The sequence below is a fragment of the Nothobranchius furzeri genome, chromosome 16 (assembly GCF_043380555.1).
Source record: "Nothobranchius furzeri strain GRZ-AD chromosome 16, NfurGRZ-RIMD1, whole genome shotgun sequence".
Lineage (NCBI taxonomy): Eukaryota > Metazoa > Chordata > Actinopteri > Cyprinodontiformes > Nothobranchiidae > Nothobranchius > Nothobranchius furzeri.
Window position 1 is genome coordinate 27656531 of NC_091756.1, and position 16085 is coordinate 27672615.

Consider the following 16085-nt stretch of genomic DNA (forward strand, 5'->3'; position numbering starts at 1 on the left):
TTATGACGAATGTTTTTTTTTTTTTATAATTTAGAATGGTAATCTAGACTGTACATTTATAAAAAATATGACTAAATATAGCAAATAACAAATTTAAAAAAAATTATTAGCCCTCAGGGTCCAGGGTGTAAATCACTGTTTTTGACTCATTTTGGTTTTTCTTTTGTATTTTCTAATAAAAACAATAAATATTGCCTTATGGGGCATCATTTTTTTCAGGACAACCTGGACTATCTAAATTTATAGTTATTTTATTAATTTGGCAATAACGTACATGCATTTTGGAGTGGGGAGTGGCTCTGTCTCACACCGAGATCTGACAGCTGCGTTGCGCCGCCCACTCTTCTTGTTGGATCTCCGAGGAGCTGGATCTCTGCCTTCATCCTCTACCTCATCATGACCCAACTCCTCTATGAGGATGGATGGATCTGCCACATCGTCATCAACATCCTCGCTATTTGCCTCAGACTCCAGCTGTGAGTCTCCGTCCACTTCCTCTGCTTCCAGTTCAAATAACAGCCGTACTACTATCTGAACTGCCCGGTGGACATTTATCCTTCTCATCATCCTTTAATAAAGCCTAATAAAAGCCTACTAAACTGCAGAGACAATAAATCTGTCCGGATCGCTCCAAAATATGAAGTTTACCGTCAATATCTGTCTAATTGTTTGTTGTTACTCCGTTGGCGCCACTCCTTTCCCCGCGAAGCGGCTCCTTTTTGCGCACATCTCGTTACTCGTGCGGCCTTCCTCTCTCTCAGCTACATAATGATAGTTTTTATCAACTGAATATGTGAGACTTCCACCAACAGCAAAAGGATCTCATGTTTTTGTGGGTTTTTTATGTTCACAAGCACTTTCCCTCTCACGGATTACTAAACTGCTGTTTTGACAAGTTGTCAGATAGTCTAAAAATAGGTCGTTTTTTTAGTTTAGTATAACTCCACTTTTACGTTGCCTATTAACACAATTTAAAAACTGGGGTGTAGTTTATAATCTCCTTTTTAAAGCTGAATTGAAACCAAAACTCAGGGAGGCGGAGTCTTGCTGCTACAGCGACCCAAATCAGACCTGATCTAAAGACGCGGATACGCGTCCGTGGACCCCAGAGGGTTAATCATGTCCCTGTTCTGTGTGTGAACAGCCTCCTCTCACTCAAGTGCTTAGATCTCCACCAAAAGCTCCAAATGTCATTTCTTCAACCACATTGTCTCCCATCATTCACAGAGCTCATCTCACTGGGGTTTTCACCATTTACTTGTATTTATCTCACAACATCTCACTGACACTCATCAGCGTGCTTTGTTATTTTCTGTCTTGTTTTTTTATTCCTTTGTCTCCCTCCCTCCTTCCTTCCTTCCTTCTTTCCTTTGTGCTGAATGAAGCCGGCAGAGATGCAAGAGGATGAAGCAGCGAAGGAGGAGGAGGATGAGGAGAATGAGGAGGGAGGGAGAGAAACTACACCGAATGAGTGGCTTAGAGAGTGATGCTTTGTATCGAAAGAGGCAGGAAAGGGTGAGGAACTGCACAAGATGTGTTATTGGGTAGATCTAGAAGACCTTAGTGTGTGCGCGCGTGTGTGCGTGTGTGTGTGTGTGTGTGTGTGTGTGTGTGTGTGCGTGCGTGCGTGTGTGTACACAGTGTTTCATGTCACAGCACAGAGTGAGCTTTAATCCATCTTGATGTGGGACTTAATTATTATAGTTCCCAGTCTTATCTGTTGCTTATTTAAGAAACTAGATATTGTAATAATGTTTTCAAAATAATTTTGCAATAAAAACACATTTTATCCATAGACACCTCATGATACTCAAGTTCCCCTCAGCTATTAACTATATTATTATTAGTATTATTATTATTAATAAAGGTGCAATAATAGATGTTTTTCTTGAGCTTTTTTCAATATATTGCTTGAGATGCTCAACCAATAAATTTAATGTTTTGTCAAAAAAAAAATAGAATTAAAGCTGCAAGCAGCGTTGTTCGGCCCTCGCGGCTCCGCGCCGCTCGGGCCTGGCCGGCAGCCCGGGGCACCTGGGCACGTCTCGCAGAACAGAAACGTCAACCACCCCGACACCAGAAACCGCGAATGGCCTCCTAGTCCGCACCTCACCCTGATTCAGCATCCGCTCTGAGCTCACCATTAAATTGAATTGTAAGGTTACGGCGTTACGCCAGAAATCGCCATGGCATCAAAGCCCCTCCCTTTGTGGAAAGCTATCAGATCTGAATGGTCAATAAAGCATCATGAAGACAGTGCATGACCTTGTTGTCATGTTGACTAAATTAGAGGGGACAAATATGGGCATTTCAGCATAAAAAAATAACTTCCTGTAGTCAGGGGGCGGGGCTTAGGTGATGTCAGCTGTCCACATTGTCATTTTTTACACATATGGTCAATGATCACACAGACAAATTTTGAAAAAGATCTGATCATGCACATGGGAGTTATTAAGTCAAGTAAAGTAATGGCGAAAGGTCAAAGTTTGAGGCTTAGCCACGCCCACACCTTTCAACTTTTGAAAAATCCGACGGTTGAATTTTTTCCCCTATGTCTTAAGAGTATATAGCAGAAGTTTGAAGGTGATTGGTGAAAAGGGCGACGGAGCATCACTCTCCAAACAACGTGTGCGAAAACCACTAAATCGCGTACTTGGACCAAAATGGCCGACTTCCTGTGTGACTTTGCGCTTGGCTCCAAGAGACTTTTTTGTAGGTCCTGAGACACCACATTAGTGTACCAAATTTCGTAATCCTCAGTTAAAGCATGGCTTGGGGCTGATAGTTTAAATGGTCCTAGGGGGCGCTATTTCAGAAATTAGACCACGCCCACAAATTTCAGCTGTCTATGTCTCTTGGGGGTCAGACTAGGATCACTCACCAGAAGTTTCGTAGTGACATCCCTGTAACTGAAGAAATGAGAGGCAAACGTATTTCCATGGCGTGATGGCGATTTTCGCCATGCTCCCAAAGCCCCGCCTTTTTTTGAAACCTGCCAGTACTGGATACCAAGTGACCTCAAGTTGTCTACTGCCAGTTGCCAGAGATTCCTGCTGATTGGGTAAAAATTGTCCAGTAGGGAGCTGTGAAAAAAAGAGTGGCACGGCGACAGGTCAAAGTTTGAGGCTTAGCCACGCCCACACCTTTCAACTTTCGAAAAATCCGACGGTTGAATTTTTTCCCCTATGTCTTAAGAGAACATAGCAGAAGTTTGAAGGCGATTGGTGAAAAGGGTGACGGAGCATCACTCTCCAAACAACGTGTGCGAAAACCACTAAATCGCGTACTTGGACCAAAATGGCCGACTTTCTGTGCGACTTTGCGCCTGGGTCCAAGAGACTTTTTTGTAGGTCCTGAAACACCACATTAGTGTACCAAATTTCGTAATCCTCAGTCAAACCATGGCTTGGGGCTATTAGTTTAAATGGTCCTAGGGGGCGCTATTTATGAGAATAGGCCACGCCCACAAACTTCAGCTGTCTATTTCTCTTGGGGGCAGACTAGGATCACTCACCAGAAGTTTCGTAGTGATATCACGATAACTGAAGAAATGAGAGGCAAACGTATTTCCATGGCGTGATGGCGATTTTCGCCATGCTCCCAAAGCCCCGCCTTTTTTCGAAACCTACCAGTACTGGACACCAAGTAACCTCAAGTTGTCTACTGGTGTTTGCCACAGAATCCTGGTGATTGGGTAAAAGGAGTCCAGTAGGGAGCTGTGAAAAAAAGAGTGGCGTGGCGACAGGTCAAAGTTTGAGGCTTAGCCACGCCCACACCTTTCAACTTTTGAAAAATCCGACGGTTGAATTTTTTCCCCTATGACTTAAGAGCATATGGCAGAAGTTTGAAGGAGATTGGTGAAAAGGACGACGGAGCATCACTCTCCAAACAACGTGTGCGAAAACCACTAAATCGCGTACTTGGACCAAAATGGCCGACTTCCTGTACGACTTTGCACTTGGGTCCAAGAGACTTTTTTGTAGGTCCTGAGACACCACATTAGTGTACCAAATTTCGTAATCCTCAGTCAAAGCATGGCTTGGGGCTGACAGTTTTAATGGTCCTAGGGGGCGCTATTTCAGAAAATAGGCCACGCCCACCGGATGTTCACATCAGATCTTTTGGGGGGCCGGACTAGGATCACTCACAAGAAGTTTCGTGACGATATTTTTAGAAATGACGAAATGGGAGGCAAACGTAAGGCCACGGCGGTACGCCTGACTTCGCCGCGCTGCCACAGCCCCGCCCTCTGTCGAAAACTCCCATAAAGTGACGCCAAGCAACCCCCACTTGTCTTGAGTTAACAGCTACAAATTTGTGGGGATTGAGTGAAATGGGGCCATTTGGGACCTTTCATAGTTAAACTTGACCTTTTTGGTCCTGAGGGGGCTGGGCTTATGTGATGTCATCATCCGACCATTCATTTTACTTTGTGGGTGGATGACGAATGACCACAGAAAGTTTGGTAACTCTATTCCATTCAATTATGAAGTTATAGCAGTTTTAATTTTTTTTGGCGAGTAGAAAACTTCGAGGCCTGGCCCCGCCCCTTCAACATATACGAAAACTCAGAATCCTTGTCTCATTTTGTTCGGCCATTTCTTCTGAGCAATTTTATACCATTTTTGAGACGATCGTGCGAAAAATGATCGAGCAATCCAATGAGAAACTGACCCTAAAAACGGCAAAAACGGCCAAAAATCGCCATTTCAACTCAAAATGGCCGACTTCCTGTTTGATATTGACCATGCTTGCAAAAGACTTTTCTGTGCGGACTGTTGAGTACTACAAGTGTACCAAATTTCATAACTGTATGATAAACTAAGCTTAATGGAGAGGGGTTTTTCTCACTTTCTAGGGGGCGCTGTTCAGCCATTTTCTTTGCGATTTTTTTGGGACCTTTAAAATATCAAATTTTTCACCAGGCCTGACAAGTGTGCAAAATATTGTGAGTTTTGGGGTATGTTAAGGTTCCCAAAAAGCCGTTCAAAGCGGGCTAAGAATAATAAATAATAAACAGAGCAAAAACAAGAGGCCTTCGCAGCGCTTTCGCTGCTCGGGCCTAATTATCTTTGAAACATGCAATCCTGGAAAAAGCTTGTTGTTCTTAATTATTGGATCAGAACCCATCCAACAAACTGCTCCTCTGAATGTGTCTCAACCCGCTGCACACACCTGTACACGTAATGCTGGTTCTGTGCCAAGCAGCCAAAGAGGAAATGAAGCTAGCTTATAGCTGCCTAGTAGGGGTGTAGCGGTTCACGGGGAGTGTTGAACCGTTTCGGGGCGGTCCACTGGTGTACCATTTTGGGTTTTTATTTTCTGTTAAATAATGAATTTTTTTTTGCACGATTTAAGTGCAGCAGATAAAAGTTCCTAGACGAGTTCCCGCACAGACGCTGTATTGTGTGATGCATGATGGTTGCACGCGCCCGGTATCTGTTTAAAAAATGTGATCTGCAAATTCTGATCAAGGCCTTTCAGAGTGGATCAAACCAGCTGGCTGTCGCTGCTACTGGAGCCTGAACGAAGCGTTGCGTTGCCCCTCCCTTCTCTCACACTGCAGACACACAGCGGCAAAAATCTAAACAAACACGTCTGCTGAACTTCTCCCTGGGACAACTGATGTAAAGTTTTCATCATACAACAAAAATACGGCGTGGAGGAAGCTGGTTATTCAATACGAGTTGTAAAAAAGAAACTCTGGGCGGTGTGAGGTGAGTTTTTAAAGCTCGCTGCAGAAATAAAAACACGGAGCATCAACAGTCAAACACAACTCTAGTCTGTATGAGTGTGACACTCATAGCTGCGCAAATAACCTGTGAAATAATTAGACATGCTAGATCAGCAGCCTGTGATGACACCTGGTTCTGCTCAGCATAGGAGCCGCTTCAGATAATAAATAAATATAATAATAATATACCAACAATTTATCGAACTGAGCTCGTTAAAACACTGAACCGAATACGATTTTAGCGTACCGTTACACCCCTACTGCCTAGTGTCACAAACAGAATGTCCTGTTCGGAAGGGGGGGGGGGGGGGGCAGCAGAGGTACAAGAGAAACACCTAAGTACATAGAATCACATACGCCATTAAAAAGTCTCCACCCGGATTTAACTGAACAAACAGGAGCCTCTTATTAGACAATTACTGCATGCTGTTCATCTTTCAGCTGCAACAAGTTATGGAACCCCAACTGGTTTAATGAGCTGCTTCTTGCTTCTTAAACAACCATGTGCAAAGACACATCTGGTGGTTGTGGAAAAGATGTTAGTCTGTGTGAGAAGGGTCAGATCTTTGGCATCAAGCAGAGAAAACATCTAAGGAGATTGTAGAAACAACTGAATCTGAACTGTCCAACACATTATTAAAAACTGGTCTGAGTCCAGATGGACCCTGGTCCAGACTGATGGCGCATCAGGGTAAGAGGAGAGTCAGATGAAGTGATGCACCCATCATGCCTAGTGCCTACTGTACAAGCCTGTGGGGGCAGTGCTATGATCTGGGGTTGCTGCAGTTGGTCAGGTCTAGCATAGATATGTATATAAACACTAGATGAAATAACAAGAATTTCTGGGCCAAACCCATCCTATTTCATAGACACATCTCTGGCGTTTATAACAAATCAAACCTTTTGAAAATCAGTTGAAAATTGAGCAAGTTAGAGTTGTTTAAATAGTACATGCACCAAACACCCCAATGTCAAGAAAGGGGGCAGCTGTCTGAGGTAAGATGGCCTACGTCACATCCCATTGGCGAACAGCGGGGACGAGCCATCTAGTGTTTATATCTAAGAGGTCTAAGTTCAGCAACAGGATGTGCTCCAAGAATGAGGTCAGCTGACTACCTGAATATCCTGAAGGACCAGGTTATTTCATCAGTGGGTGGGACAGAGTATCTGTCTACATAAACATTCAGGGGACTGAGCTGTTCAGACTTGAACAGAAGGCCAACGTGGGGAGCCAGATTCAGAAATTTGGTACAGGTCATTGAAGTATTTGAAATGAAAATGAAAGGTTTTATTCTTTTATTCAATTTGCAGCATGCTTGAACAGCAAGAAAAACATCACATATTGCACCTTTAATATAAAATTACTCTGCAGCTGCTTTGAAAGAGCATTTGTTTTGCAAATGTTTTGCACGTTCGAAGTTCAAGCAACCTGAAACTCCGTCTGAGCAGGAGACAACCCTCTCATGTTTGGAGATCAGTGGAATATTCTCGGCCCAGTTGGATACTGGCTGAAGTATCTAACGACAAACATTCAACATCCAACCCCCACCCTATTGCAATGATGTACTACAGTCAGTATCTAACTGGTGGGGGTTGGACCCAATATCCTCATGGTGGTGTATGTTGTTGTTGAGCTGTAGCAGAGAGACTTAGCGTTTGAGTGCTGTTTATCCCTCCGAACATCAGCAGGAGACACAACAAGGGATGTCTTCTGTTACCTCAGGTTCTTGTTGTCAGTTTGTTGCGTAAGAGCTCTTTCAAATATTGATTAAACTGCAGATCTCCACAGGCTCCCGTTACCTGTGCTGTGACATGGAGTGCTTCTGTCTCTTGAGTGCAGCAGATCAGTTTCTACACATACGGAGTTAAAGGAACATCTTACACATTAATCTCAACATCACAACAGTTACACACACACATCTTACCTGTTGGTGTCAGTCTTGATGTCAGCTTAGTGATTTACTCTCATTCTCTCAACATATTCATCACAGTCATCTCAGTCATGGCAGACGCATCACAGCTGATTTTGTGTCAGGTCAACAGTGTTGATGGTTTTATTACTACTGGTCTAAACTGGATTCTTCATTCTGTTCACAGCTGTTCCAGATCCATGGATCTCGGATGTAGAGATATCAGGTCTATTATTTTTCTAGACTGGTGGCATTGTCTACTTGTTGTATATCTCTGTGTCGCATCACTGAGCTGTCATCAAAATGTATAGTTTATTGATGAGGTGTCAATTAGGATTTCCACAAGACAAGAAGGCATAGTGGCCAGTCTCAGCAACACCACCCAGAATCATTCCCAGAGACGTTTTCATTTTCTGTGTGCTACCAAGTGGAGCTTAGTAAAGTCTAACCAAAGATCCGTTCAGCAGCCCAAGGTGCTCTGACCCCGTGTGGGGCTGATGCTGTGTCACTATGATTAGGCAGATGGTGTGAAGAGATCCTGTTGCTGTGCAGCATCTGTATCCTGACATTTCCTCGTGTGGCATCTGTCGGTTGTCTTCCGTCACGATGGAGGACGTTGTTGGAAAACAACTCATTCCAGCCAGGGCAAACGGGAAGCCAAACCTTTCAGGTTGAAGATTTTATTCATCAGGAATTAAGATATTTTTCAAATCTGACGCCCCTGTGTACATTTGTATAATGATATCTGTCACTAGTTTGCTAAAGCGTCCACATGAGGGACATAAGGGGAGACTAAGAAATGGCTTTCCTGGCTTAGATAAAGATTCTCCAAGACTCGTTATTCTGTGACACTGCTAACAGTTTCCTAGCAATTCCAGAACACAAAGATTGGGACAAACATGGAAAATAAACCATAAAAACAGCTCCATCGTAGTTATTAAAGCACTAAATAACAGGATGTACAGAATAATCTGCTACGGCCTCATTTCTGAAAATCTCTAAATAGATGGGATCCAAAAACTGAGCTTTTTAAAACCTATTAATAAAATAATTTCATAACTATGTAGAGTTTATTATTTTAACTCTCCAACTGCTGAAGCTTGGGTTAAAATGAAACCACCCCTAACACAGCAGCTAAGCCCCAACAAAATAAACCAATTTTGTTTTCAATCCACAGTGAACTTTGTTACCAGTGACGTGCGGTGAGGTTCATGACTGGGGAAGCGCTGACTGCTCTGGAGACAGACTTACAAATATACAAAATAGAAGTTTATATTTTATTTTGACCTTGAATCAAATATTTTATTGTTTTAAAACTTCTTGGTTATGATTTAGAAGAAGAAGAAAATATAATTTCTATAGCACCTCTCAAGATAAAATCACGAGGCGCTTCACAAAAACAAAAAATGTAAAAATATAAAAAATAATTTAGAAAATGGTAAAAAATATATTTAAAATGAGCAAAAAATAGACAATTGTGATAAAAAAATCAATTACTTTACTATTCAATAATACACTGACAAGAAAAGTAAAATGATATTTTATATTTGGGCAAATTTGACCTAAAAATGTATTCATTGTTGTTGGCGTAACTCTTTTATCACACTTGAAAATTGTGTATGATCTCGCCTTTAATAAGTCCAAGAACCTGACATGTCCATGGTCACTCTGCTGTAAAAATCATCCTCTAACATCTCCTATTCTGACTAATATCCAGTTTAAATTAATCCTTTAGTTTTGAGCCATAAATCTACCATTTAGTCAGAGCAAATTTAAGCTATTTCACCCTTGCTGACCTGTTGGCTCCACTCCCCTGCCCTGTGTGCATACTAGCAGCCAGTTTGCACCGGTGTCTATGGAGCTCAGCACTGCCACTATCAGTGAGGCAGGGTTTGGCCTGGCCTGCCCCCCCCCCCAACACACACACACACACACACACACACACACCCATTACCTGAGTGACTTGGTAATTTTCCCTATCCTACACATATCCTCTGGTGGTCCAGGCCAATACACCCACTACGACTGATTGGCTGGCTCAAATACTCGCCTACTGTTAGGAAGAGCCTGCGATTGGTGGATAGAATCAACCAGCGGGGGCTTTCTTCGTGTGCAATTCATTATCATTCTGGATGCTGAGACGTAAACGCCTCGTCTGACCGAAGCTGCTGCAGCTCTCAGTCTTTTTCTCACTGCTGGGAGGAGCACACACACACACACACACACACACACACACACTGCTCAAGGCCACCTTTGTTAAAGAGAGACACCAACGCGTCTTTTGCCCTATCCTGAGACGTGTGTGTGAACAAGCCCCAGTGGTCCGTGCTGGCCCAGGTGGGAAACTGCCATTATTGTGTGTGTGTGTGTGGCAGCTCAGAGAGCAGAGGCAGGCTTGTCTCTCTCTCCTCGTGCTTCTGCATGTAAATTTGATCAGGAAATGGATAAATTCAGCTATTTTGACCATAAACACGTTAAATCGTACAGAAAAGTAAAGTACAGAGCAGCCGTGGACACTGTGACTTCATATTAAACCATTATTAGTATTTACTTGTCACGATGACGAGGGAGGCAGTGCCTCCCCTGTCTCCTCTGATCGCACGTCACTATTAAGGACCAACATTTCTCCTGAAAGATGTTTCAACAACCTGTTAAAACTCTGCTGTCTGCATTTGTGTCTCCATTTAATTAGATGTCCAACACATTTTAAATACTTTCTTTATTAGAGGTTTTTACTGATCTGACTTTAACACCAAAACCAGACGACTTGTTTCACCTTTGTTATGTCTCCATCCATAAAACTTTAACAATGAAAGAGGTTGTATTTACTTTTTAGCATGATAACACAAGGACACACTGGTACACGACGTTCACGACGATGAGCCAGATTGGGTTCTTCACCATCACAAATGTAAAATCCTCAGTCCAAAATGTTAATGATCATCTCATCTAATTGTTTAAGAAATGCAAGTTCAGTATTTCTCAGGAACATTTACAACTCATTCCAAATTCATTTAGCAATATTATCAGTTTTTGTACAGTTGAAGAAAGGGTTTGGTCAAAAACTCCACATACCTTTCAGATGTCATTTTCACACCTTCAGGGACCCTAATGGGGTTGGCTGGCTCTCTCTGGATGATTCTGGCCCAAAACATGACCCTGTCACCTCCTTCTAGGTAGTCAGCCTGTGCTGATCTGAAACCAGATATTAATCTAACCCCTCAGTTACACCAAACATGGAATGAATGCGGTCCGGTGTCCGTATGATTTCCAGATGAACTACCTTTTACAACAAATAGTAGATGGCCTGTATTTGATATAGTGCCTTCTAGAGTCTTAGAACCCCCCAAGGTGCTTTACAACACAACAGCAGCATTCTTTGCTGGAAGCTGGGAGTTATCCTACAATCCTGTCAACTATTGGACAACCCGCTCAATCTCCTGAGCTACTGCTGCCCCAACTGCAGAACGTCTCTGGAAATTCTTTATTGTTAGAAGTGTGACACAATATGTTTAAAGATAAATTTGTAAAAATGATGCAAAGTCTAATAAAACAAAAACGGTGAGAAATTTTTAATGCAGGTTTTATTTTGAAATATACCGGATGCACTTCTCTAAAACATGTCACTTCCTGTCGGGCTCATGTAATTTCTTTAACTTAATGACAATCCAAAAGGGTTTGAATGAAGGCAACTGGACTAATGGGAGGGTTAAACTTATAAACCGCTGCTGTCTAGCATTGCTTAATGAGCTGAAACTGACTATGAATACCCCTCCTCCGTACCCCTTGAGGACTTGTTGAAGTCATTATGCCCTATTGTGTTGGACTGACTGTCCACTCTTTGATGACTTGATTATTATTAATAAGGTATATTTGAATTGAATTGAATAGAATTTTCCGTAGATGTTGGAGAGAGTGTGACCTAGACTGTTTTGAAATTGGGTTCAGAGCTGCATTATCGGTGCTGGAAGTCTAAGCCCCCCACCCCCATTTAAAGTGGGGTTTTCACATTCGACATAGATGGTTTGAGAGAGGAGTAAAAGAAGCTATCTATCTTCTCTGTCCAGAATGTGTACTTCCTCATCTTCAAAGGTGTGTGTCCCTTGTCCTTCGGGTGTAGGTGGACTGCAGAGTCTTGACCTGAGGAGGTGGCTTTCCTGTGTTGGGCCATGTTCTTGTGTAATTGTTGTTTAGTTTCCCCAGATGTAACGATCTGGACAGTCCTCACTGCATTGGACTGCATAAACGACACCACTAAGCTTCTGTTTGGGTGTTTTGTCTTTTGGATGGACCAGTTTCTGTCTGAGAGTTTAAAGTTTACCAGGATGTTGTGTTTGGAGAAGATTCTTCAAAGTTTCTCTGAGACTTCTGCCACGTATGGGATGGTGGTGCCTTCACACCTGTTGTCCTTTTCTTTACTAGTTGCTGCTGTGAATTCTTTTCCAGACATTTTGTTGATTTCACAAAGGCCCAGTTAGGGGTTTGGAGACCTTTCTTGATGTGTTTCTCTTCCTTTAGTTTTCCTCCAGTCTTTGTGGGAATGTTCTTAGCTCCACAGTGTAAAGTCCTGATACCTGATGTTTTGTGCCCTGTCGGGGTTCAATGCTCTGGTTTCCACTTCCTCCATGTAGATGCTGGCAACAGTAGGTGATACTGGGGAGCCCATGGTGCATCCATGTTTCTGCTGGTAAAACGTGTCATTGTGATTGAAATAAGGGGTGGATAAGCCAAGGTACAGATCTGGTCTGGAGTCAGTTTTCTTCTCTCGTTTATGAAATCATCTTGCTCCAGCTGTTTCCTAGCTGGTTCCACTACTGCCGCTGTGGTAATACACGTGAAGAGTGAAGTGACACCAAAAGAGACGATGGTTTTACCTGTCAGTTTCGGATAGTTATTACAAACCTGATGAGGCGTTTGGAAAAATTAGACTTCCCATGGAAAATTTCTGGAGTTCTGCAGCACGGCCGGTGTGGGTGCTCTGGTTGGACTCAGTGATGTTTGGTCTTTCTGGAAGCTGTACGAATTTTGACACGCATCCGTTCCGCACTCTGTGTAAATGAGGGTCCATTACTTCATACACCAACCCTTAAAAATAAATCAGTCAAGATAAATAATTGAACACTTATGTGAAAAATAATTTCTCTAATATTTGTGCATGCATCTTTACTGAGACCTTCATAAGTTTGTGAACCGTTTTGGTTTGATGGAAGATGCCACTGAAGAAGGGAGTATTGGTTCATTTATGTTGATTTAGGAAAAACAAGACTGAACAAACCCAGAGAGAGCAACGGTGATCACCGATGCACACCTACACTGGCGGAGGCTCACCAGCTGTGTGCCGCCATCATGGGGAAGAGCAGTGAGAATGTTACAAATGAGGAGCACAAGACTATCAACATTAATAACCTTTATCCGTAAGGTTCTCAGTTTTAGATTGCATTTGTCAGAGAGCTGATGTGTCATTAAAGGAATAAAATATTCAAAACGAGACGTGTAAAATACACTAGATCTCATTTCTAATGGGGCATCTTTTACTTTGGATGTCAATCAGTAAATTCATAAGATTTTAGCAGGATGAAAACTTGTATAATCCTGGGAGAAACTAATCTGAAACTAGACAATAACAGGATGTTTTATTCACATCGGCAGATGGTGACATGTAAATAAGTATTAGTGTTGGTAGTTCACTTAGCAGAGGCTGGTGCTCTGGAGGATGGATCCTTTCAGAGGCTGATTCAGTCTTAACTCTAGATTTAAGCAAATAGGGAGGCGTGGTGTTGTTTAAACTTCAGGATGCTGACTGAACCACAGCTTACACAAACCGAGCAGCTACAGGCAGGAAAATCAGGTAACAGCGACAAATCGAGTCAGACCGTGGTTGTAGTCTCTGTGTGTGTGTGTGTGTGTGTGTGTGTCGCCCATTTTTCCTGTCCGTTAGAAACGTAACAAACATTAGAATAGCTGAGCTACACGTTCTGTTGGTGACAGTTCTTCCACTGTTTTAACTTGGGTCATTCAGTGCCTTGAGTTCAAGCAGCAAACCTGACCAGCATGAGTAGATGTCACACGGGTTGGTTTAGTTCCTGTGCTTTTGCTCTGAGAAGAGAAATGAAAAATGGACTTTGATTTGGGAGGTTGTTTCATGCTTGTGGGTTAAATCCATTTTGTATAAAATTATTTAATTTGTACATTTTATTTATTTTCAAGATTCCTTTTTGACAACTTTGGGCGTTTTTATTTGTATGGCAGGATGACATATTTTTTAATGATCAGTAATTAGAAAAAAATCACACAAATGCTGTTTGTTTCTAAAAGTTTTATAAACCACCTTCTGCATTAACAGTTGCTCCATCAGGTTTGCTGGATTCACACTTGTATGTTTTATGATTTCTACTGTATTGTTGCGTGTTTTCACTTAATGCACAAAGGTCTACCTGGCTGTGCTCTTCTGTTATTCCATGCAAAAAAAAAACAACAAACACGTACCAGACTGATCTGGGTAGAGGACATTCTGTCTCTGAGGCTGAACTTTTTATCTGCCGTTTAGTTTCTACTGTTCTCTGTAGCCATAAAAAAATATGTGACACATGAAATGTAACACTTGCACCGGCTTCCAGATTCGCTTTGTGTCTTTTGATGTCATAGAATTTCAGCAGGACCCAAGCAACACACTACAACATGACATGATTCGTGTTTTTTATTATGATCTACTGTAGATGAGCATCACTGTCTATAAAAATAAAAATTCTTTTGATGTAAAATAGTTTCAAATGTCTGATTTTTTTTGTTAATTTTCCCCCAAATGGGAAAAATAAATAAAAATAAAGCAAAATATATATATATATATAAACTAAAGAAATACACAAAAAGGGCAAATGTGTAAGAAAGATGAGTGGGATTCTGTAGAGGGGTTATGAACAGCGAGTGTCTTGCCTGTAGATGGCTATTCGAATGAAGGCAGTTTGGAGAAATACGTTTTTTTTTATTTGATGAGCTAACCGCTAGTTTGAGAGGAAAAACTGTCAAAGCAGGTCTGCCATTTTAAAGTGATCAACAGCCTGTGGTTCATGCAAGAGCTATCTTACAAACCTCTGCTTCGTCATCAGTTTCACATTGTAGGTTTCCTGCAGATAAATCAAACACTGGACTGGAACTGCTAGTGTTAGCTAGCTCTACTGCTTTATAAAGTTTAAAGGTTTATAAAGTACCATTCACTAAGACGCATTCAAGATTAACTAGTTAATTCTAATCAAATCTGGGTTCAAAATTTATCAATAAAAACGATTACTCACATTCTGCTTTACAAATGCGCTCTTAATCTGCCTTGCCTTCCAAATGATGAAGTCTGAGCTTGCACCAGTCGTTCACTTGTGGTCAAAATGATGACAGAATGAGGGCAAAACACACTGGTGGTGTGTAGGATGCGCACCAAAAAGTAGACTGCTATTATTTTCGGTTATGACAGCTGCACACGCAGGTGCTGTGTTCAGTGATAAATTCCCATATGATTGTACTTGTGGATGCTTTTGAAATAAAAAGCTCCTTTTCTTCTGCATTTTCACCTAACTTGGACACCCAGGCTCCTGTAGCAGCTCCTCTCTGCTTTAAACAGTAGTAATAAGCAGTATTTTTACAAGATTTATTCAAGACTAAACAGCTCAACTAGTGCCTGCATGCTCTATAAAATGTGAGACCTGATCTTCCAACTCGACGAGTCATTGTGGTAAATAATCACAATTTCATTATTGACCTCAATAACAGTGATTATGATTGTTTTCTCCCAGAGTACTCTGCATCAGGGTGTTTTAAGATGACAGGATTTCCATTTGGTTGTGTCTGCAGTGACTGGCTGTTAGCTTATCAGTCCAGTCAGAACTAACCTCTGTTCCTCCATACGGAGGTCATGCAGAAAGCTTCTTACAACACAATATTTCCAGCCAGTGCTACATTAATGGACATAATCTACTGCTTTAATTCATAATACATTAAATATTTATGCTTGGCTGCTTAATGTTTTATTGCTGCTCTTAAAATTTCAGAAACGCATCTTGAGATAAGAAACATTAAATAAAGGGGGAAACACATGAGTATAATGAATTATAAATATCTCATTAGACAGCACTTGCACTTTAAAGCTTTTCAACCTACTAGTTTCCTCTTTTCTTCCCTTTTCCTGCTGATTTCTTTATTTGAACATAATGCTGTTTCTTCAGCAGTTTGCTACAGAAAGGTGCTGAGGGTGTTGTCCACAGTGGCCAGATGCAGGTACTCTGGGTGGCTGCTCTCAGACTCCACCCCTGATTCCGGATCTTCATCATCCTCCTGTCTGTGACTCGGGTGTGTCTTCTTCCTCCTCACAGACAGCCGAGAGCGACGCTCCAGACACGCCAGGATCATGTGGGCCAGGTCCTGCTGCAGGCGCTGGAAGTTCTCTCTGCAAA

At 41.9% G+C, this 16085-nt stretch overlaps 2 protein-coding genes across 6 annotated transcripts in view; one reads left to right on the forward strand and one right to left on the reverse strand.

Annotated features, from left to right (window-relative positions):
- Positions 1-14407, forward strand: part of kctd17 (potassium channel tetramerization domain containing 17) — a 48359-nt gene extending 33952 nt beyond the window's left edge. For all 4 annotated transcript variants that reach the window (XM_015974452.3, XM_015974455.3, XM_015974453.3 and 1 more), the window contains exons 6-7: positions 1386-1515; positions 7832-14407. In XM_015974452.3, coding sequence (XP_015829938.1) covers positions 1386-1487 — 102 coding nt within the window. In that variant the 3' untranslated portion in view covers positions 1488-1515; positions 7832-14407. The remainder of the gene's footprint in view (positions 1-1385; positions 1516-7831) is intronic.
- The window catches only part of gucy2cb (guanylate cyclase 2Cb), a 57756-nt gene continuing 55994 nt past the window's right edge, over positions 14324-16085 (reverse strand). Inside the window, exon 27 of one of the 2 annotated variants that reach the window (XM_054749025.2) lies at positions 14324-16078. In XM_054749025.2, the coding sequence (XP_054605000.1) occupies positions 15865-16078 (214 nt within the window). In that variant the 3' untranslated portion in view covers positions 14324-15864. The remainder of the gene's footprint in view (positions 16079-16085) is intronic. The other variant, XR_008565515.2, reaches the window with a different exon arrangement.